The 22900-nt window shown below is 38.7% G+C and overlaps 2 protein-coding genes across 3 annotated transcripts in view; both read right to left on the bottom strand.

The window, feature by feature from the left end:
• Positions 1 to 15741, bottom strand: part of porb (P450 (cytochrome) oxidoreductase b) — a gene marked incomplete in the record, with an annotated part of 20469 nt that extends 4728 nt beyond the window's left edge. Inside the window, 8 exon segments of one of the 2 annotated variants that reach the window (XM_065960558.1) lie at positions 273 to 371; positions 869 to 958; positions 1196 to 1320; positions 2630 to 2782; positions 3332 to 3460; positions 4715 to 4763; positions 10679 to 10866; positions 15602 to 15741. In XM_065960558.1, coding sequence (XP_065816630.1) covers positions 273 to 371; positions 869 to 958; positions 1196 to 1320; positions 2630 to 2782; positions 3332 to 3460; positions 4715 to 4763; positions 10679 to 10857 — 824 coding nt within the window. 2 annotated transcript variants of the gene reach the window in all.
• A 3124-nt stretch (positions 15742 to 18865) lies between these two features.
• LOC109989822 (ion channel TACAN) lies at positions 18866 to 22417 on the bottom strand. Its single transcript, XM_020641715.3, has 12 exons — positions 22173 to 22417; positions 21795 to 21916; positions 21542 to 21658; positions 21371 to 21430; positions 21066 to 21161; positions 20883 to 20972; positions 20634 to 20699; positions 20297 to 20358; positions 20108 to 20200; positions 19881 to 19945; positions 19521 to 19589; positions 18866 to 19221 (listed from the first exon to the last, which is right to left on the bottom strand). The coding sequence occupies exons 1-12, from the start codon at positions 22239 to 22241 to the stop codon at positions 19111 to 19113; spliced, it is 1020 nt and encodes a 339-aa protein (XP_020497371.2). The 5' UTR covers positions 22242 to 22417; the 3' UTR covers positions 18866 to 19110.
• Between the last annotated feature and the right edge of the window lie 483 nt (positions 22418 to 22900).

Here is a 22900-nt window from a genome sequence, read left to right as displayed (position 1 = left end):
TACAGTGGCTGGTGATCGACACAGAAGAGACATTTAGTCTAATAACCCCAAAAGTAGTTTCTTAAATTAGTATGATGTAATTATTAAGCTGCATAAATTGGTTTTCCATGTCCACTAGGGGGCAGACAGCTTCTATATTCCTGGAGAATGACCTTTGGTTAACTCTGCAGTTGTTATGAATGTGGGTGAAATGTGAGAAATGACTGAGCAGACAGCTCTCTAATGATGAATGGTTTTCTGGTGTTGGACAGCGTCTCTGCTACAGTACTTACGGCTTTTGGACCTCAAAACTCTTCAGACGACCAATCTCCCCCGAGTACACTTTGTTCATGTTAATGTCGGTGTGCTCCTTTAGCTCGTACTGTCGTATGCTGAGAGGGAACATTGTTTGGAGTTAGCCATTTCAGAAAAAGACAAAGTGAATAAATTAAACTCAGAGTGAAATAAAGTAAAAATTAACTTCAATAGTACAAGTATTGTAGTATTATTTTTTACAGGATGGTGCCTGCCTAGTGGGGCAGAATAACACTTGACTTTTATTCTTGGTATTTGCTATTTTCTGGTAACAGGGTGGGGTTTCCACTCATGAATTATGCAGTGATAACATGACAAGTCTTTGTCAGATATGGGTATTCTAAGAAAGAATAACAACAAGACTCTGGTGGAGTATCAAAGCAAAAAAGCCCATATTAGGCTAAAGTGTGCAATAAGTCCTGTTTGCATTCATTGTCCTGTTTACTTTCAAGATGTTATTCACAGATTTAGTGTTAATATGTTGACGTGTTTGTGTGTAAAGAGCTGGTAAAGAGTAAGAATTGTAGTTCATGGTAAAGATAAGGCACTTGAGAAGTGAAGAACTGTTATGAACCTGGATTCGTCTCCTAAAGCTTCAACTCCAAAGTGCTCACAGACTGCCGGCCAGAACTGCTCCCTCCATGATATGAAGTCTTCTTCCAGACTGAAAGACAAAGCAGGACAGTCAGTTAAGGAATGTCTTTGAATGAACCCTTTTAAATAATTAAAGCATGACAGTTTACAATTATAAAATAAAATAGGACAAATGACTGAGTTAATTAGATCACAAGATTTCTTGTGTAAAAAAGGGGACATCCTGTTTCTGCTGACATCGATCTAGAGCTACTATTCTTTGTTTTTGTGGTTTTTTTTTTAATCACAGGACAAACAGATCACTTACTTTCCATCATCATCTCCCATGCCCAGGTCAAAGATGCGCTTGGCTCCGAGTTCCTCCAGCCTTTTATCGACATATTTTCCCATCGCATTGTAGTGTTCATATGTCTTGTTGCCCAAAGCAAATACCTGGAGGCAGAACAGAACACATTGAGAACTCCTCAGAAAATAGACTAGGGCAAAATAAACTGGTTTACTGTAAACAAGATAAACACACGATGGCATCAGTATAGCTCAGTTAGTAGAGCAGACGTCCCATGTACAGAGGCTACAGTCCTCATTGCACTGGTGGCAGGTTGAATTCCTGATTCTGACGCTGTTTGATGCATATAAGCCACCACTCTCTCTCTCTCCCCCCACTTTTGCTGTCTCTCTATATCTGTCCCTTCAGATAAAGACCCAAAAATCCCAGAAATAATCTTTAAAGAAGAAAATGCATCAATGAACTGTCTTGTCATATAAAAGTTGGTCAAAAATCCAAGACGCTCTTTTTTGTTGAAGATAAGTAATAATTACATTTTTTTTTTTTTTTTAATCTGAGTGTCTATATTGTCTGTAGTTAGAAACCAGTGAGACAATAGATAACATACAGCAGAACAGGATGTGACTGTGCCCACAAATTAAATTAGATTTCCCACAGTCACGTACTCAAATGAGGCCAGCAGCCTTGTACCCCAACAATGACACGACACACGCACAGACATGACAACACACAAAGCCCATTCTTTCATGATGTACACAAAGCCAGACACAGCTCATGCTAGTGAAGCCTTAATAAAATTAAGTGAAAGGGGTTGGAGAGCAGCAACAGTGAACAGAATGTGAATTTATTTGCATGAGGACGTCTATAAGTTAAAGAGTTTGCATGGCTTTAGCTGATCAAGTTCCACTTTCCATCTTGACATACGAGCTGCAACAATGAGTCATTTCACCAATCAATATGTGGTCTATCTGCAATCCTTTTGATAAGCTTTTGGGGTCAAATCCCCCCCAAAAAATGTATGAATGTGCCACTGTTGTGTTGTAGTATGAATATATATTTTACTAGAAGGGACCCATCTTTAATCCCACAAGGGGAAATTACTTTAACACTGTTAGTTATTGAGACAAGCTTCACACACATAGGCTGAAAATAGACACATGCACAGGCAGGATCATGGACATGAACTAATGGAGAGATGTGCCTCGGTGCCTCGCTCAAGGGCACATCGGCAGCACTCAGGATTTAACCAAATTCCAGTCTTGGGCCGCACCCAGACTTGAACCTGCGAACCTCCCGACTGAGCTACTGCTGACCCAATTTATCTATCATTAAGAAGATGACAACAACCAGCACCAGTACCTAACAGTCTCATCACCATTACATTTACACTATTTCCAGCATTCCCATAAGAACCCTACAGCTTAAAAAAAAAAAAATATGAGCATGGCGACTCACTGTGTAGTTTAGTCCGGAGAGGTCTTCATCGTCATTTTCTTGCAGCCAGTCGTAGAAGTCCTGGGCATTATCGGTGGGGTCTCCTTCACCGTAGGTGGCCATGCAGAAAATGGCAAGGGAGTTTGGAATCTCCGATAGACGAGACAGTTCCCCCTAAAACACGATCACAATCAGAGACTTTAATATCTTAATCAGGTTTGTTTTTATTTGTCTGACTTGTTGTCCAAAGAGCTGCCCTGTCAGCAAACGTGCAATTTAAGACTCACAAATCAAAAGTATGTGACCTAAGCCTCACTCAGCATTGCTGCTATAAACTGTTGGATAAAGGTAAAGGTCATACAATTGTGCACTTTGCATTGTGCACGTTTAGATATTAGTGTGTGATGTACTTAGGTCTGCCTCAGCGCATTTTATTTTACCACATAGAATCAATACCTATCAGTGATCACATGACCATGGCAGTATTTATATAGACCATATTTGTGACTGGATAGGTATCAATATCAGTCATCAAAATGAATGAAAATTTAAGCAGTATAAGACTTACACCACTAAGGTGACACATGAATGATTGATTTTCCTTAAGACACTTCAGCTCTTTAATGATACTTTTTCCTTAACAAATCATGGACTGGCTGATGTAACAGACCTCTGTTCATCTGAAGTCTGTGGTTTGGATGCTGTAACGCTGAAGCAAATTACCATGTCATACTCTTCTGGATCAGCAGCCATTCCTTTCATGCCGTAGCGCTGAGCGTCTTTGGAAAGCCTGTTGGCAAACTCCTCTCCTGTACCCGTCTGAGAGCCGTAGAATACAATGATGTTCTTGCTCTGTAAGCAAAATGTAAAAAAAAAAAAAAAAAAAAAGTTTTATACAATGCAAGTAAAAGCTTCATCTCATAATTGAAAAACAAACAATATCTTTGCTCTGAAAAACCCCCACATTTGAGGAATGAATACAATTCTTTGCCTAGAGGGTTAAAACAAAGAGAACATTTTCAAAAGCAATGGGGGGGGAGTTCTTCTCTGCCACCATCGTGGTATCTTAACTATTTTCTGCAAAACCACTTGGAAAAAAAAAAGACTTGGGTTTTAAATCAAGGCCTGCTTGACAACAGGACAATCAAAGTCAAAACCGCTTTTTCTAAAACTGCATCGAGTCACATTAGGAGAGAGACCTGTTAGTTTTCATATTCTTTGTCCATAAAAAGAGAAAACTACCGTTTAGCACTTCATTTAAAATCCACTATTGTCTTGTGACCATCAAACTGCTGAAAAAGACTCCAAGGTCCATTAACATGTGGTGAAGGGCTTCAAAAACAAGTTGAACAGTGTGCATCTGCAAGCCTAAACAACTCAGTAAAAAGCGGTATGTCTTTCAAATCATTTGATCGGGGAGGTCTGAGAGCTGATTGTGAGAGGGGAGAAGGCGAGGAGGCGACAGACACTTTGTTTCCCGTTTGTTTAGTCTCTGTTGTAGGATGATATCTGTAAGGCATTAATAATCAAAGGACTGAAGCCTACATTCTGGAAATATAATTCATACAAATAAGCGTCATTATTCCTTTTATTTATGTTTTAATATTAATTTTTATAATCCCTATACCACCTTTGTCTTAGCTGCAGCTGAATATTACGTCTTAAATGGACACACCACATTTGAGAAAATATTAAATTTAAGGGAAGAAACAGTTATTATATTCAGATCATTTGTGCACTAATGATAACAAAGTTTTATTACAAGCTGTAGTTTACACTTATTTTTCTGCCAGTTCTACCCCTAATCATCTTTGCAGCTGTGGAAGGTCGGTGCGATTATGTGTGAAACTTCCTCATATTTTCTAATATAGCTAGCTCTGGGTTTGTGAAATATGAGGATCTGCTGATGGTAGACGTGGTCATTTGCTGCTGACACCGCCCTTTCATGTGAAACTCTGGGTTGACTTCTCAGGCTGATAACCAGCTTTGTGTGACTGTTTAGCGTGATCTCCTTTGTTAGGGTTGGTGAAGCTCTGGGTGCGTTGAACTCGCTTTGCAGAAAACTTGAACATGAAAACACTGCATGTGAAAATAAACTTTACTCACAGTTTTCTTCATTTTTTCTATGAAACTCGTCTCTCTTGTGGTAGGTGCTCTGAGAAACAAACAAACAGATAAGACTTGTTATTAACAACATCATTATACAAACCTGTAATTGACCACAATACTTTGATGAACTAATTACAAGGGAAGACGTTTAACAATCAACAGTTGTAGGAAATATATACATTCATATGGAAAGATAAAATGTATTTTCTTTTGAGAACATAGTTCATTACTTCATTGCTTCTTTTTGACAGTCCAGTCAGATAACTTTTTTACAGCAGGGGACGCATTTGAAGGCCACATTATTACATCTTTGATGAGTAAAAAGTTGAGCTGTAATCTCAGGAAAAAGGATCCATTATGTTACTTGATCTGCCCGGTTATTGGAAGCACATGTGGTAAATGGAAATATAGAGTTTTCAGAACATCTTTACAAACATAACTAGTGTTGACAAACCACCAGACGCTGTTTGACATGAACAGCAGACATGTGATCAGCTATCTGCCCTTTGTTGACTATCTAGATCCAAGTCAGAGCCGGATAACCGAATAACAGGCAGGAAACATGAGGGCACTTAAGTTCAGTGAGGACAGAAAGATGAATGATTGATGAATGATTGATGAATGATTAACAATCAATGAATTATTCCCTCCTCGTCTTGTTTAAATATTTCATATATATTTCAAATATTTCAAGACAGAGAAATAAGCTAAGAACTAATGAGACAGAAATAGGCCACACTGTGGCAACTGTTGACAACTCAAATGTGTCCCAGGCAACATTCATAAAATTCTGTGTGACAGGGAGGGGGGTTAGGATTTAAGACGATGATGTAAGAGGCTAATTGAATTTGAAAAAACAATGTGTTGAAAAGATATTTGTGACAGCTACATGGAAGAGGAGGAAAAGCTGTTTTAGGGGTATTTCGACACATGTTGTAACACTGGGTGGACATTAGGATAAATACACTAGGATTGTTCTTCATTTATTTTAGGTGTCAAACAAACTGGAGATATGTTTATATAGTATTTGTAAATAATTGTGAGTATTTGTTGGAATAATATATATTTAAACTCATAGAAAAGTGAGAAAGGGGCAGGGTTATACAAGTTTTATTTTTTTCATTATTATAGTTTCATTCATTCAAAAAGGTGGGTTAAAACAAGCTCAACTACTTAATCATCTTCTAGGACAAATAGATTCACAAACCAACCCCAGTGGAAAATCTAGTTTTTAAGTAAACAGTATTAGTAACTGGCTTTTGGGGAAAGTGCTTTGCCATGCTAAGTCATGCTTGGAATAAAGAAATACGTCGACACTATAGATATTTTACACATAATTTTTGATTATATTTTCTCAGTCTGTCTTTCTTGTATTCACCAGATTCAGAAGAAGGTTCTCCGGGGATCTGAACAGCTTGTTATGAACTATAGTTCGACTGCTCAGTCTCGTGACATGAGTAAAATGATTTCTAAATGAGCAGCGTCTACAATCATGTGAAGCACCAACTGTTGGGGAAATGTGGGAAAATGTTTCTACTCATTGTCAGTGTTACAACATCGGGGAGTAGCAAAGCAGTGACTCAGCAGCTACATAAGTATTAGTCATGCTAACTGTATGTGGAAGCACACATTGAGCAAAAGCAAATGTAAGAAATCCTGAATGGCAAAGGCTTGATTCAGCTTCATCCTGGAAGTAATTAGTGAATGTGAATGGATCAAAACAGCGAGTGCAAACACTGTGTTAGTGAAAATAAAAAAAGGGACACAGGAAGGAAAATCTATTATGGAGCCAAATAAAAGGCAAGCCCTCCATTCAGCATCAAAGGTCTGAGTGGACAGCTGCAATGCTGTCTGAAAAAAAGCATTAAAAGGCTGTTCATAACTACAATCAGAAACAAGATCTCAGATTTATATTCAGATTTGTCATATCCCCAAAGACAAGACTTAAGCATAAAAGCTAAGAGAAATAGAGACAGTATGTTCATTTGCTACAAGTAATGATGAATAAAGGCACTGTAGGCATCTGATTTCAATTTGTCTGTAAAATTCAGTCACACAATGAACCTTAAGAAGCCAACAACAGCTCCTTGGTGTGCAGAATGCATGCATGTGGGATTGATGCACAGCATACTGTAAAAATGCCCCCCTGTGCCTGTGGTTAATCCAGATGCACTCTGAAGCAAAGTGTAAATTCCTGAATCCTGGAATTGGAAACACAAGCCTTTACCCCCAAGCTGAGGCATTCCTGACAGCTTTAGTAAAATCTTTCTGAATGGTACTAGCCGAGACCGTCTGCTTCACTGGCGCCACAATCACCCAATTCGCAAGATTTTCTGTGCATCGCTCAACATCTATGCAGCATCTTTATACTGGGACAACCAATTGAAGTATCTTTAGCATGTGTTTAGCAAGGCGCATAGGACAAATATTTCCTTTTTGATTTATTTTCCTATTTGTTTAAATAAACACAAAAGGTAAGAGATATTCTGATTGACATTTCATGGGGTTGAAGGGATATGAGAAAATATGATTTCATCAATAACTGCTTCTTACGTTACTCCTCTGATCTAATAAACAACTTGAAAATGTATTTTTGTATATTTTTGTTCTGTGCAAATAATTTTTGTATTAATGAAAACTTTAAGAGAAATAAAAATTAAAAAGTGAATAGAAGTTGACAATTCATTACATACCGGTATATCGTGGGACTACAAGTTGATTATGCATCAATACGTTTTCAATGTTGGTGTTCATGAAAACAGAAATAAAATGATATGCACACAAGCCACTAGTTTGACTTCAATAACATGTACATGTGCTCATTTTCTTCTTTCCAGTTGTTTGCAAATAGTTCAGAGTGAATAATCTGTATTAACTGTCAAGTTTTACTTTCCACTCATTAATCCACTAAGGAACTAAACCTTCATAAAGAAAACCAGTGAGTCAGTTCAGTCTTAATCTGCAACACAGACTCACTCAATGTGGGGTTGATCTTGAAATACGATTATCAAATGCTTTTTTGATTGCATTAAGGACCCCCCAAAAAATAAAATTTAAACTTCTGCTATATTTTCTTAATGACTGAAATGAAACTAGGCTGTATATGCGCACTGACTGGTTACATGTTAACAGACTGAACAAGTTAGAAATCAGAAGATGCAAATAATTAAATTGTGTTTGTAGTTGACAAGATTTGCCCACCAGCTGTTACATAGCTTTATGGGACATAACATTTTGTCGTTGTTTAAATTTGTTTTTAGTCTTGCAAGAAATGGTTCAAATCAATTGTAGGTGTCAAACAATAACTTCCACTCAGTAAGTGAGCAACTAAGCAAAAGAGCAGGATTAAACAATAGTTGACAGGAAATGTTACTGCAAGCCAAGTTTGAAAAGGACTGTTTTCTTGTTCCTTTTGGATAGGAACAGTAAATCAAACACTGTACTGACCTCTCAGCAGCATCTCTCCTGTCTTCTGGCAGGGAGAAGACACAGCCCATGGCATGCAGCCCTGTAGCTCACCGCTGCCACAAGCACCACTGGCTAGGCCACACCGGCAAACCGCCACGCTCGAAATCAAAAGCAGGATGTCAACACTCCCTGACAAAAGGATGGCAACATCTTAAAAAGAAAAAAGTCCAGAGAGGCCACAAGACACTCGCAGCTGTGGACGAGCTGCCCGTCTTCACCTAATAGGCTCCAACACGGTCTGAACTCTGCCTCTTCCTGGGCTGCTCTCTGAAACCAGTAGCGTCTGTTGTCCACACATACACACATACACACACACACACACACAGAGCCTACAAGCCCTGTCAATGTCTGGCAACCGCTGTGGACACAATGGTGGGAAACTGACTTTCCAATAAAATGTAGTCGAGCTGCAGACCTACACTTTTGACTCACACACTGAAACACTCTCCGGCTGAAAATGCCCTCCTCCTCATCCCCGCCCATTTTCCTCTCCGTTCTGAAAGGTGTTAAGAACGAAAAAGTCTACAAGATCCATTCTGAGAATTTGGCTTGTTATCAGAGCAACTCCTCGGGTGGACCAGAGGAGAAGGGGGAGAGGAGCTGTGAGAGTGAATGGTAGTTTTTTTTTTTTTCCTGAAGTATCCCCCGCCCCCATCTCACTGGAGGAGAGAGGGGAATGTCATTGCTATGGTAACCTCATTTATCATAAAAGGATTCCATTTGTGACACGGCCCTGCTCCAATGGGAGAGCAGCTGAGCCCAAACACACACACACACACACACACACACACACACACACGCACGCACGCACGCACGCACGCACACACACACGCACACACACACGCACACACACACAGAAAAACCGGGGAGTAGGGGAGAGAAGAATGAAAAAAAAAAAAGTAACTCAGGGCAAAGAAAGGGTTGCTTGTCTTTTGCCTCAACTTTCCACCTTTGGAGAGGACTCACAAAGGCAGCTTGGCTCGCCTTTCTCATTTTCTCTCCAGGGAACCTTTAAAATGGGGTTCAGGGCCAAAAACAAAAGCACAGGAAAGACATGGAAGACTACGCCCCCCTTCATAACAGTTAGGTAATCACTGCTGCTTTTAAGGGGAGGGGAAAGCAGCTTGTGTTGCTCTACGTTCCCTTCCTGTATTCCTGCACTCCACTAAAAAAAAACACACACACACACACACACACACACAATCATATACAAAGCAAAACATGCTCAACAGGGGTCTTCCCCCTTTAATCCTACCAATTGTTTTGACACAATTTCTCAGGATTTCCCCCACTAGGCCTCCAGAAAAACTGTCTCCACTGTCTCCCACACCCAAACAAGACTTTTGCCACACAGCAAGCGTGGCTGCTCCTGGCCCTCAGCTTTACTCAAATGAATGTGGCTAATGGAAGGAGAGTCCATTAAAATCAAGCCAGGCCTCCATAACTCCACCAACAAGGGATGAGGGAAGGAGGAACTAGGTGGAGCTGGAGAGGCCACAAGCACTGAGGAGAGAAAGAGGCTGGCAGAGAGAGAGGGAGGGGGCAGAAAAGTTTCTAGGAGGAGAGCGTGTCAAAGAGCAGAAAACAAAGGTCGCTACTAGTGGAACATTTACAAGCCTTAAGCCGTGCACTCTCGCACATTTGCTGCAGAGCCCATATAGTCACAACTCTTCAGACAGATTTGGTTAAATGGAATGAGGAACAACCAGATCCCTGGAGTTAGCACCTTTCCCATCGATCCTAAACTATAAACAATGTAAATTGACAAACAACAACAGCTCAATGAATGTTTTGCCAGTAGGAGAAGTCCAGCACATGAAGTCATAACTTAAGATTTGATATAACTCAATGGATCATATTCATATGATGGCCATTTAACTCTGACGTCACGCTCAGACTGGGAGGCTCAAACGCTTTTCTTATATTGTTCTGTTTGTGTCTCAGGTTGCAAGATGTGAGAACGTAGAGAATATGACAGATCATTCTCCGTATCACTTCAGAAGTTATTAGCAACCAAAATGGCAATGAGCAATGAACATCCTGTGAGATATTTGGCCATAAAACTATGTATTTAATAACTCATTAGTTACTTTAAGATAACAGATCATATGAGCATTAAACCACTTACTATTCATCTTAACCGTTTGCTGTTGATACACAATACAATAAGAAGGGTGTACTCTTCTCGTTAAGTGTAACTTTAGCTACGAAGTGAAAAAATGCTAACATTAGCTTTTATGTAATTGAAGTTATCAAATAATAGTTTGACACTGAAGAATCCATGTCTTTACAGTTGCTTGTCAATCAAGATGTGCGGAAATAATAACAACTTGTTAGATTTCCTGTGTTTATACATGTTGTGCCTTGGAACACATCAGACGACGTAAAAACAGAATTTATAGAATTTAACTTGTTGCTTCACCTTAAACTAGCCTCCATATATTTTTAAAGCTTAATTTAAACACAACACTCTCTAGTATATTTGGCACTCACGGTGTGTCAAGCTTCTTGAATTCAGGGATGGGCTCAGGCTTCTTGCGGGACATGAACCAATAAATGACCAGGCCAGCAATGAGGGAGAAGAGGAAGAGGTCCAGGTTGCTGAAAAGAGGCTCCTCTTCATCCACCAGGGCCTCCGTGTGTGTGGTGGTATCAGCTTCCATGTCTGTCATTTTGACAGTCTACGTGGAGACAGAAGGAACAGTTGTCAGACCAGTCATGTACGGTATGATAAAAAGTAGACACTGAGACATTTACAATGACTGTTTTAACCATAGACTGTAAATAATAATACTCTTTATACAGTCCATGGTTTTAACACAGAGAGTGTGAAAAGATAATGTGACTAAGTTTTGGTCAATCACCACAACAATTCATGATTTTTCCTGGTCAATTTGCTCACATTGCAAGAGGAGTAACTGTTTCCTGTTACTTCACTTTGGGGATTTTCAAATTATTGTTGTTTCTTGACATTTTAACAACTTTCATATGAATTATTTGATATTCTGGATGGAATGGCAAGCTAAATAAATATCCAAACAGTAGATCAAAAAACGCGCTCACAGGGTGCAGCTGGCCAAGTGGCTAGTTTGCACGCCCCATGTATAGATGCTGCAGCGGCAACCCATAAAGTAGACGGGCCGGGTGCGAATCCTTCCTGTGGCTTCTTTCCCGCATGTAATTCCCCACTCTCTCTCTCCCTGATTTCCGACTCTGTCCTCTGTCCTGTCTCTCCCATGAAGACACTAAAGCCCCCCCCCAAAATAAACCTTTAAAAAAAAAAAAAAAAACCCTGCTGCTCACCCTCAGTCATGTGTGTGGGTGCTATATAGATGCAACGATCAGTTATTTTCAATTCCGATCTGATTCAGATAAATTTTTACCCAATACTGATTCCGGTATTTTTTTTAAATCATAACTAATATTATTATTGTTGTTGATATTATGTGTAAGGTTACACAAAGCTGTATTAAACCCAGCATTGCATTTCTTAATCAAAAAGCAAATAAAAAAATATATAGATATGCAAACTAACTTAAATGATTGCAAAGAAATGTGTTGAACTTTGTGCTGGCTTCACATGCAAACAGGTTGCAGTTACAACTTTGAGGTTTTCAAACTAAATGTTTGTAACTAAAGTGCAAGATTTTTTTTTAAAATCACGTAGAAGCTGCTGTTCCATCTTGCCTGAACGTCTTGATGTAGACGATGTGGGCACTTGCAGTTCATTCTGAATGTCTTCAAAGCTAGACTGTGTGAGCTGAGAATGTTTTTTCTCTCTTTCTTGAACAGTGACTTGGATCGGCGCCATCAGTCCGATACATAAATTATATCAATACCGGACCCCTTACCAATATAAGATCAGATCAATCCCATATCTTCCTCAGAGGGCCTTATTCATATAGATTCATGTCTTTTTTACTCAACTTCTGATTGGTGTGTTCGATATAGGTTGCAGGGACTCTTATTAAAGATGTTGGGAGCAGCAGACAGGTAGACTTTTAGTTCTACAGTTTCAGCTTAAAGGGGCTATAAGTAACTTTCAAAAATACTGCGTTTGTAACGATAATGCAGGCCGTTAGACGAACTGCACCAGTAACCTGTTGCTCGCTCTCCCTCGCGTGATCGTACGTACACAAACCATCATCATCATCATCATCATCATCATCATCATCATCATCATCATCATCATCATCATCATCATCATCATCATCATCATCGGCCGTGAAACACTGGATATTTACCGGCATAATGTTTACAGAGGAGGTAAGTGGTCATACACATGTGAAAGTCTGATAAGGAGTCTGTGTGTCTGTATTCAGTCTCGGCAGGCACTGGCTGAGAGCAGGAGTGTTTGATGAGTTTGCCCGCCTTTGAGAGCTCCTAGAGCGGATAGAAGTGTGGAAGACGGCCTCTGGCTATAACGGGAGTGTGTGATGAGTTTGTTCTGTTGATCAACCTTGTGAGGAGGACGTTGAGAACGCGCATAAAATGTCACTTCCTGGAGCTTTCACAGAAAATACGAACCAGGGAGAAAATGTATTCAGGCAACACAGATAGACAGTGAACATCTACTTTTTCACATCAGTTAACCGTTCGCTTATTAATGGGCGATAAAAAACGATCTTTACATATAAAAAGTTACATATAGAACCTTTAAAAAAGAAACCAAACTGAACTAAACTGTGGAGGCAGAACTGGTTTAGCAGCAACAGAACAATGTGATTGTTAACATATGTGAGCAGAATCCTTAAAGCAATGCCAAACAATGATTGCTTTTGTAAACAGCTCCACACACAGTCTAATTGTGACCAACTGAGTTTGGTATCATGTAAGGCATCAATTACAACAACTCTTCTCTTTCTGAGTGTGAATGGACCGACATTTCTGAGCGCTCAAGTTTCAGTTGGATTTAAAGAGTGAAAACAATGAGATGGGATTATCTTGAGCTGGCTCCTCCACCACTGCTGTACAGTTGGAAAGAGCTGTGTCAACACTTATCAAACCGCCGACTTGTTCTAGCTTAAATGCTGACTCACTGACTCATCAATCAAACCCCTTCAGCTGTTATGCAGAAAGGTACTCTGTGTGCTTACACTATAAGTAGGAGCGGTCGTCATGGTTAACACAATGCCTGTATTACTTATACTTATAACAACCTTACATAACCAATAACACTTATAATAATTCCTAAACGCACTGGGAAAAATATCTAATCCGGCAAAGACTTTATTTTAGTCCGACATGAACATTTTCAGGTTAAACTAATACTAATACTAATTAATACTTTGAACTAGTTTGATCAAATTGTTTCTCACTTCTTCAACCAAAACCATCCTGCTGCCTGGTATGACTTTTAACTACTCTTCAGCTTGGTAAGAGGTGGATTTCTTGAGTCTGATTAAGTATTAATGGATGTTTTACAGTTTTAGAAAGTATGATGGCGTAGGCTGATATTCAAATATTCTTATAGAAAACAAACAGAAAACAGAAACAAAGACTTCGAATAGCTGCAATTCAGAAATGAAAGAGTTGTTACCATGATATGTATGAATACTTTCAAACAGCAAAATAGTTGTCAGAGCTCTGTGGTTGCCAGCACCACTGTTACATGAACCAAACGTAAACTTTGCCATTAAGTTGCACGCATTACTAATTTTTCATTAGCCAGCACATACACATGAAAGCTATCATCAACAGCTATTGTCAGACATTAAATCTGTAAATCAGTTCACTTATTAAGCGATTAACAGAATAGATATTGGGTTAGTGCTGGCAGTTGCTGTAACTAATTATAGAGTCTATCTTACAGACATCAAGCCAAATACCCTTAGGTGCCAGTTCACTTGAGAGTACTGGCTTAAACCTTGCAATAAACTCTGCCTTTGTGAAGGGTATAAATATCTGATTTCTTAGAGTTCATAACGTGTATTATCAGTAGTGTTATTCTTATAGCATTAACTGGTGGCGTCCAGTGCGGTAACGCAAACGATCCCGGAGAAGCTGGCGGGTGCCCCGAGGAGAGTTCTCTTTTCTTTGTGAAGGGCAGGGCGCCCTGGAATGGGTTCGCCCCGAGAGAGGGGCCCGTGCCAGTATTTAGCCTTAGATGGAGTTTACCACCCGCTTTGGGCTGCATTCCCAAACAACCCGACTCCGAGAAGACCGGACCCCGGCGCGACGGGGGCCGTTACCGGCCTCACAGAGGCCAAAAGGGTACTATTAAGGAGAAAGAGGTATATATGCAACAAACAGTCCAGCTTTAAATGCCTCAAACCATTTAAGGTGCACTGGGACTGTGCGTGTTATCCTGAAATATATATTTTCCCCACTATATAACCTTTGTAACAATTAGAGTGAAACACTATCATAGCAATGTTACCTGCAAGATATTGTTAAGTCTGATCATCTTCAGGCTGTTACAGTGGCTCATATCTGTTGGGATACAGAATCCATGCCAACTAGTCTACTTTGGTGGGTGCTCTGCTCTGCCCCCTTGGGGGTCAATTACCAGATGATTTAGGTAACAGTGAGGGACAAACCATTGTACAACACCGACAGTGTTTTTCCGTATGATTCAAGGCTTGCATGTCGACTTCGCAAACAATAAGGTTTCCAACAAACTAGAGGGGAAATATATACACTTTGAAGAAGTAGAGCTCGTCTGCTAAATAAAGCTCACTTCACTCTGACAAAAAGAGATAAACCCAAACTTTCAAATGATACAGACTGTCCTGTACGTTCAAGTGCAGTCATGTTAGACTTTGGTTTGAGACTAGTATCAAAAGAGGCTTTCAATATCTGTTGCAGAAAGGGTTCAAGTGATCGATAACTACGACATGGATGAGTTCACTAAAAGTCCATCGTGACAATTCACCTCTTCTGCTTAAAGCAAACAGAGTAAGTTGTGTAACAGTCGAAGTAGCTGCACCGGCATGAAGAGCTCCACATGTTTGAAAGATATTTGCTTTAACATGAAGTTGTATCTTCACATAATATACCATACAGTCACGCTGATATTAAAATAAAACGAGGAAATTACCAAGTTAGCCTTTGGGGATGGACACAGGGCCCCGGCTATTCCCTGGAATGTGACACTTGCTGAAACTTGAGTTATATGTATGTTCAAGTGTTGTCTGTTCATAACAAAAGCAAAGCTTGTTCACTATTATCTTGTTTAAACTATATATGCCAAGGAAACGACTCCAAATGCATATTAGTTAGCCCCGGTTTGCGTAATAACACTGGAGTCTGCCCGTATTAAGCTAATGTTTCTCTTAAAAGTTTAACATTTCTTCTGTTTTGGGGGTTTTAGTTCGATGTAAATTGAATATTGTGAACATGTAATTCACGCACATTGTCATAGACAAGGGCTCGATGTAAAATAAAGTCAAAAGGTGAACTTAGTCTCGCACTTACCTTCGTCTTCCCTCTTTGTGTCAGTCTGACACTGTGCTGTACACGGAAGGAAACTTTACGCCATGTAGGACCAAACCAACTCGATCCTTCAAGCGGGGGGGCTTCTCCACTTTCAACACCAAATACAATTTAGATTTGGAAATTATTTTATTTTGTCGAAGCTCTAGATGCGGCACTTATTCAAAGAAATACTAACATGTCTTACAATTGGGGGGGGGGGGGGGGGGGGGTATTATTATTTTTTTCTGCCCGCACTCTCAACATGGACCGGTCTGCAGGGGCATTACCTAATGTCACAGCACGCACGTGGGATGAGATCCCCCTGGCTGATTGACTGAATGCATGTGGAGGTGCAGCAGGCGAAGGGTCATGGTTATGTAATGAAACCAGCTGAACAGACTGTATATTTATGATAGACTGAATAGCAGACTCATCGAGCATGTCCTCCACTGCTTAAAGGGTGTTTATTTTCACAGTAACAAGGATAAACTTAGTTAGATTGCCCAACAACTTGCATGCTCAGCGAATCTGTAGTCTCTTGGAGAAAATATTCCGATTCTAACGTTAAGTAAAGTAGCAAAACTTTCTAAAACGTGTTATATATATATATAGCCGTCGCATTTATCCAAAGTAATAATCTTTTAAAAACTACAGTCATGCATTCAATTTTTTAGGTCAAAGTACAAGGTCAGGTCTCTATGGGGCGCCGATTGTAAAGTTGCACTTTTTATTCACATTTAGAGAAATATTTGTGAACTTTGTCATATTTACTTTTGTGAATACAAATGTAAGATAATTTCATTGGCAAATATAAATGTTAAATATTATATATAAATGTTATATATAAATGTTAAAAATACATGTCCTGATTCTAAATATTTACCTACGTTTCTAAACATTTAGTTTACATTCTGGATATTTAGCTTTGCTCCTATATATTTAGCTAAGATTGTAAATATTTATAATCAAAGCTAAATATATAGAATATAAACTAACTACTATATTTAGCTAAGGGCGCGGTCACACTGGCCATCCATACCGTGCCTAAGCACGCTTCAACGCTGAAGTCCAGTTCGTTTGACCAGTGTGACGCTCCGTGCCGTGCTTAGACACGGTACACTTCCTTGTCTTTGGCACACTTCAGAGAGGTGTGCTTCAGCACGGTACACTTCCTTGTCTTTGGCACACTTCAGAGAGGTGTGCTTCAGCACGGTACACTTCATGCACGAGCACAAGCACGCGGGTAAACAACACTGACAGCCTTCATTAAGGAGAAATCCAGAGTTTCATGGCTGTATCTGACTAAAATGACTCAATATAAGACACAAAGCAGCTGTCATGTTCTGTGTTGTTCTCCGATGTGCGGCTGTGGACTCGCCTGTGGACTCGGCCGCGCATCTCTTTTATTTTTTGATTTATTTATTGCTGTGTCTGATTAAAATGGCTTAAAATAAGCTGTAAAGTCAGAAAAGTAGCTGTTATGCTCTGTGTTTTTCTTTGATGTGCAGACGCGGACTCGACTGTGCGTCTCTCTCTCTCTCTCTCTCTCACTCTCTCTCTCTCTCTCTCTCTCTCTCTCTCTCTCTGTTTGTAAACTGAGCACGCTTCATAATAATTAAATATTTAGCTAAGACTCTAAATATTTAGCAACGACTTATAAATATTTAGCTAATATGCAAATTCACTCTACCGCCCACCAGAAGCACCAAAATAAAAGTTCGAGGAAGCGATCCAACCATTGTCTCCTACAGGAGATTGGCGGGATTTTGAAAATGTCGAGCGAATTAGCGGAGAATATTGGAAGGGCTGTTTTGGCCGCAATTCAGGGTTTTCATAGCACTACTTCTTCGGTGTCGGCCACAGGATCCTCCACATCTCAGCACTTGGTACATTTCTTTTCTAAGGCTTGGATCGCTTCCTTAAACTTTTATTTTGGTGCTTCAGGCGGGCGGTAGAGTGAATTTGCATATTAGCTAAATATTTAGAAGTCGTTGCTAAATATTTAGTTTATATTCTATATATTTAGCTTTGATTATAAATATTTACAATCTTAGCTAAATATATAGGATCAAAGCTAAATATTCAGAATGTAAACTAAATGTTTAGAAACGTAGGTAAATATTTAGAATCAGGACATGTATTTTTAACATTTATATATAACATTTAGATAAAACATTCAACATTTAGATATAATATTTAACATTTATATTTGCCAATGAAATTATCTTACATTTTTATTCACAAAAGTAAATATGACAAAGTTCACAAATATTTCTCTAAATGTGAAGAAAAAGTGATTTTTTTTAGGACTAAATGTGGAGAAATGTTGTTGTTAGGGTGCGCAACTTTACAATCTGCGCCCCATAGGTCTCTGTACTGGTAAAATCAACTAGTACTCATACGGGAACACATGTCAGCGCTGGTAATTTGTAGGTTGGTTAAGTTGAATTTCAAACTTAATTGGAGTTTTGTCACCTTAGTCATTGTCTATACTGCAGTTTATAGGCATTTACAGTCACTGAGTTATATGGAATTCAAATGAGATATCTCTCCATATGATATTCCACTGGACATGCACTCATCAGAATATAACCAACATACACATTTTGCATTATCACTTCAGCTTAATTAAGTAGCCTACTCTTTGTATTTAACTCTTTTAACGCTACAAGAGCTATTTGAATATCTACTAGTACACCACATTTTAGAGCACATTGCATAAATGAAGTCACCCAGTGATTCATATAGCTCCACATTACAATTAAATTGCTACTGTTTTGCAACCATCAAGCAATACAAATGCAGTATTATGCACTAATATAACCCTTACAGGGTAACTTATGAACTTCTTGGAAACATTTGCATATATAACTTATAATTAGTTATAATGAGGACATCTTAAAGTTTGCATTACTTGTACTAATGTTAATAATCTAAATACTGACACTACCTCTGACTGTCAGCATATTATTGATTGAGTTATTCTTACTGCAACATCTGGTTTTACTGTTATAGCAGTTTGATGGGGTACAGCTTGAATTACTTTAGTCTGTTTGATTGTTTCTTTTACAGCATAGAATTTCATTTTTTGAGGTCATAATACATTTTTTAATTGCTGCCGAGAAACTTAAAGAGAATTCACCCAGCCAAATTTAACAAATAACAAGGTAAGCAAAATGAATCGGCTGCTTTGATAAAGCGCTCAAACACATGCAGTCACAAGCACAAAATATTGAAGAAATAAAACACTGTCACAGACAACACTGTCTCTAGAATTGAAGACTTTATTCGAGGCTATTCGTCTCTTCCTGTAAGGATTATTTTACATGAAAGTATTGTGGAGAATAATTTAACCTTCAAAGTTGATTTATCCAGTCGATAAATAAGAATGTGATGGAATAATTACATAACAGAAACAGTTGACACAAATAAGGATTATATGAACATTAATAATGACAGGGCCATGTGAGACCACCTTTTGTAGAGATGTTTATTTTTATTATTTTGGATCAGAGGCTCTTTTTCTGACTCCTGCTCTTCATCTTCTGACGGACCACAGCAACAGTGGTGGAGAAGTTTCCCATGAACAGAACAAGGAAGCAGAGACCGCACATCAGGACCTGACATCACATGGAACAAAGACAACGATGTGTGAATCAGATACATTTGACTATTTACATGTGATATGGAAGAGATCAGGTGGGGATTAAATGTTCATCCATAATGTGAAGTGACATCCGTAACAACAAAAACAGACTGTCAGTGATTTCTTCAATAAAATATCAACACACTGTTCATACAATTAGCCCTCTTTTGTTCTCACGCAGTGTGATAAAGATGGATGCAATAAATCTTTAACTGGTTATAAAAGTAAGATCAGGGAGACATATTCAGACTCATTGACTGTGAAAGCACTGACCTGCCATTCCTTACAATCTGGGAGCTGAGCCATTCTGAAGAGAGACACGCTATTGAAGAGCTGCCAGAACTACGAGACAAAACATGAAGACCTGAAGGGCTTGTTTTGTTGTGAATGAATGCAGTTAGCAACTACGCAAAACACAGAGGCATGCCAAAGATTAAGCTGTTATCAGGGTGAGTGAAAACCTAAACATTTCCTTTAATGATGCTTAAACAACATATTGAGTCTAGAATGACATCAGCTTTTCTTATCAGCATTTCTAACGTCACAGTCGAAAGCATGACACAGCATCATTTTTTTTAATGCGACCTAACCAATCGTAAGCGGAAATTTCTCAAGTTCAAGTACTGTACTCACATGACCAAAAAACAGGAAGGGCAAAAGAAATGTCAGCCCTTTCCACATCCACGACTGAAATCCCTCTAAAAGCAGAAAGCATGACGAGAGTTTGAAATCTTTTTTTTTTTTTTTTTAATCCAAGCACTGACAAAACCTTGTAATGCTTCTCAACAAGTTTTACTAAATATATAATGATGATGGCCTGGTTGAGTGTGTCTGTATCCTTGGTGTGTTTTGTATCTCACCCACGGTCAGATCCATGTTGTGTCTTTCTCCCAGAGCTCGTAATCTGTACAGACACCCGCTCTGATAATAGCACTGCAGACACTGAACAAAACCTGTGTGTGCCACATGAAGGAAGCACCACTTAGACTTTTCAATTATTTTGAAAAGTTTCCATCATGATTGTAGACACAGACAGTGCTCTTTCTTACTTTGGTACAAGGAGTAAGCGAGGAACTGGTTCCTGAAAATCTTATACAGGTTCCCATCTGGCCTTTAGCCAAAGAGAAGGTTTGTATGTAAACAGAGAAGACTTAATTAGAAAAAATATATATTTTTTATGCAATAGGAAGAATTGATCAGCTACTGTATCTGAGAATGAATCTTTTGTTTTGTTTGTTTCTGTTTGTTAGTTTTCCTCTGCGTTTTAATTTTCTCTTTATGCTCTTTAAATGTCATATCATTTCTTAAACTACAAAAAAAGGAAGCAACAGAAAATGTTTCGTTTCCTTCATTTAGTAGAGTCAGGGATCTTTTTCTTCTACTCACCATGTAAGCATGACACCGGACAAAAATGCGGAGACATAGTGGTGGAAAACCCACCAGCCTTTGATTCTATGATGCAGAACACATTTTACATCATATTTAGATTTTACATTTGAAATGATATAAAGGCAAATTATTAATGGTCTTTAAAGCAAAACCATATTCCAGAGATAACATCATTATTTTTTAAAAATGTTGTTATGATGTTTCTCATTGTTATGGTGAGTTCATTGGAAGTGTGTTGGGACTGACCTGGAGCCGTTGGTAATGAGGATACTCTCTCTGATTGTAAGTGTGCAGTAGTACCACACCAGCAGGAAATTGAGTATTGCATCAAGAAATCTAAAGTCAAGGACACACAGTTGGACAAGTGTTGAGGGTTGAAACATACAGTACATGGAGAGTCAGAGTGCTACATTTTCTGTGAATGCTCACCTGTAGCTCACAAAGAAATAGCACATGAAGGAGAAAAGCAGCAGGAGCACTGTGAGGTACAGCTTGAACTTCTCGTATTCGTCTTTGTAGCCAAATCTAACAAGAATGTGACAGATTTAAGTCTCAATATCATTGGTCAAGGTTTCAAAGCAGAAACTCATTAGCCAAATAAATATTTGATTCAATTATTAGGTTTTAAATCAGTAATAATAGTTTTGTTATGATAGGCTAAACAGATGAATCTAAAGAGGTTTGGGTTGGAAGAGGGCTTTGGGTTCAAATAAACAATGATGATCATCGCTCACTTTGACTGCTTGCTGAGGAAGGTGACATTCACATTTCCCAAAACAAGACTCAGGTACAGCCTGAAATATAAAACAATAATCTGGTTATAATTGTTTATCTTCATATAAGGTAGTACATGTAGATCAACTTCTATTTCAAGATCTTTTGGATTCAATTATCATCATCATCACCCATTTTTCTTGGGAAGGCAAGCCTCCATTTCAGAGAAAGAATTTGGTCGTGTCTTTATTTTCGCCTTTATTTCCTCCAGTGTCTTATCATCTTCGTCAGATGGTCCTGTGCTGCATCTGATGGATGATACAATGTATAACAGGTGCATATTAGTGTTTCTATCACTATGGTGTGCATATATGTATGTGCACGACCAGATTACTTTACTGTACATATCTTCAAATGTTACAATAAATCGGTGCCTTTACTTACTTTTTTATTACACAGTGGGACACCTCTTTCAGTCTTTTACGCTGATTGCTTATGGAGGAAGAACAGCTTTTTTGTAGTTTGGAAATTTCATCCAGTTTCTGTAAGTACAGTCTGTGGGTCTCCTGAATGACAGCGACATGGTGTTACATCAATAACCAAAGCAAATGGCAGAAAACAATCTCAAGTGCAAACAAGAAGCAGAGCAGCTATATGAAGGTTAATAAAAGTGTTTTAATTCATCATCCTCAAAATATTGCATTGCATTATGTTACATTATTTTTCTTGCTTTTCTATTCAAAAGCAAGAAAAATAGTGATTTATAAAGTTGTGCTATGTGGATCGTTTGACATCGTCAGCTGTTTTTAATCTGTTTCTTACCTGAAGTTGTTGATAGTCTTCTTCGAGACATTTCCACTCCTCAAGAACGTTTGTTAGACCTGTGGCCATTTTCTGAACATTAGAGCTTTCACTATCCTGGCAGCATACCCAGAACTACCTCAAAGAAAACTCAGTGAAGCTTTTTAATTGTTTAACCACCAAGAAATGACTCGCACATAACGTTATGTTCAAGTATTTCTCTTAAGGGTGTGTGTCACATCTCCAAAGACGCTTTATTGCATAAGGTGAACTTTGACTGCTTCTAATGTGCCAGGTTTTAACTTGGACCTTGTTCTGTGCGGATTCTGGTTATCACAGTTATCATCCACAGAGCCTAAAGAGTAGATTATATGCAAAGTGTAAGTATTTGCATAGAAAAGACTAGAGGTATTAATATTGTTTTGTCACCTTGGCCGGTTTCATTCCACCTTGGCTGTATTACACTCAGCTCCATGTTTAATGGATGTTTATTTTTAGCATATTTTTCTTTCACCATGTTGTGTTTTACAGTTACTTAGCTGCACATTAGCAGCACCTAGTGGATGGAAGGAGTAAATCATCAACTTATTTACCATGGTGTTTAGGTAGGAATGGTTGGGCTGTATATCCAACAGTCAGGAACAAAAATGCATTTTTCCACAAAGCAATTGACATCATATTTCGATAAAAAAGCAAACTTTTAAATTTTACATGTAAATGATATTAGGCTACATTACCAGTCAGAGTAT

Source organism: Labrus bergylta, chromosome 11 (assembly GCF_963930695.1).
Source record: "Labrus bergylta chromosome 11, fLabBer1.1, whole genome shotgun sequence".
In the NCBI taxonomy this organism is placed as follows: Eukaryota; Metazoa; Chordata; class Actinopteri; order Labriformes; family Labridae; genus Labrus; species Labrus bergylta.
This window is presented reverse-complemented; position numbering and strand designations above follow the sequence as displayed.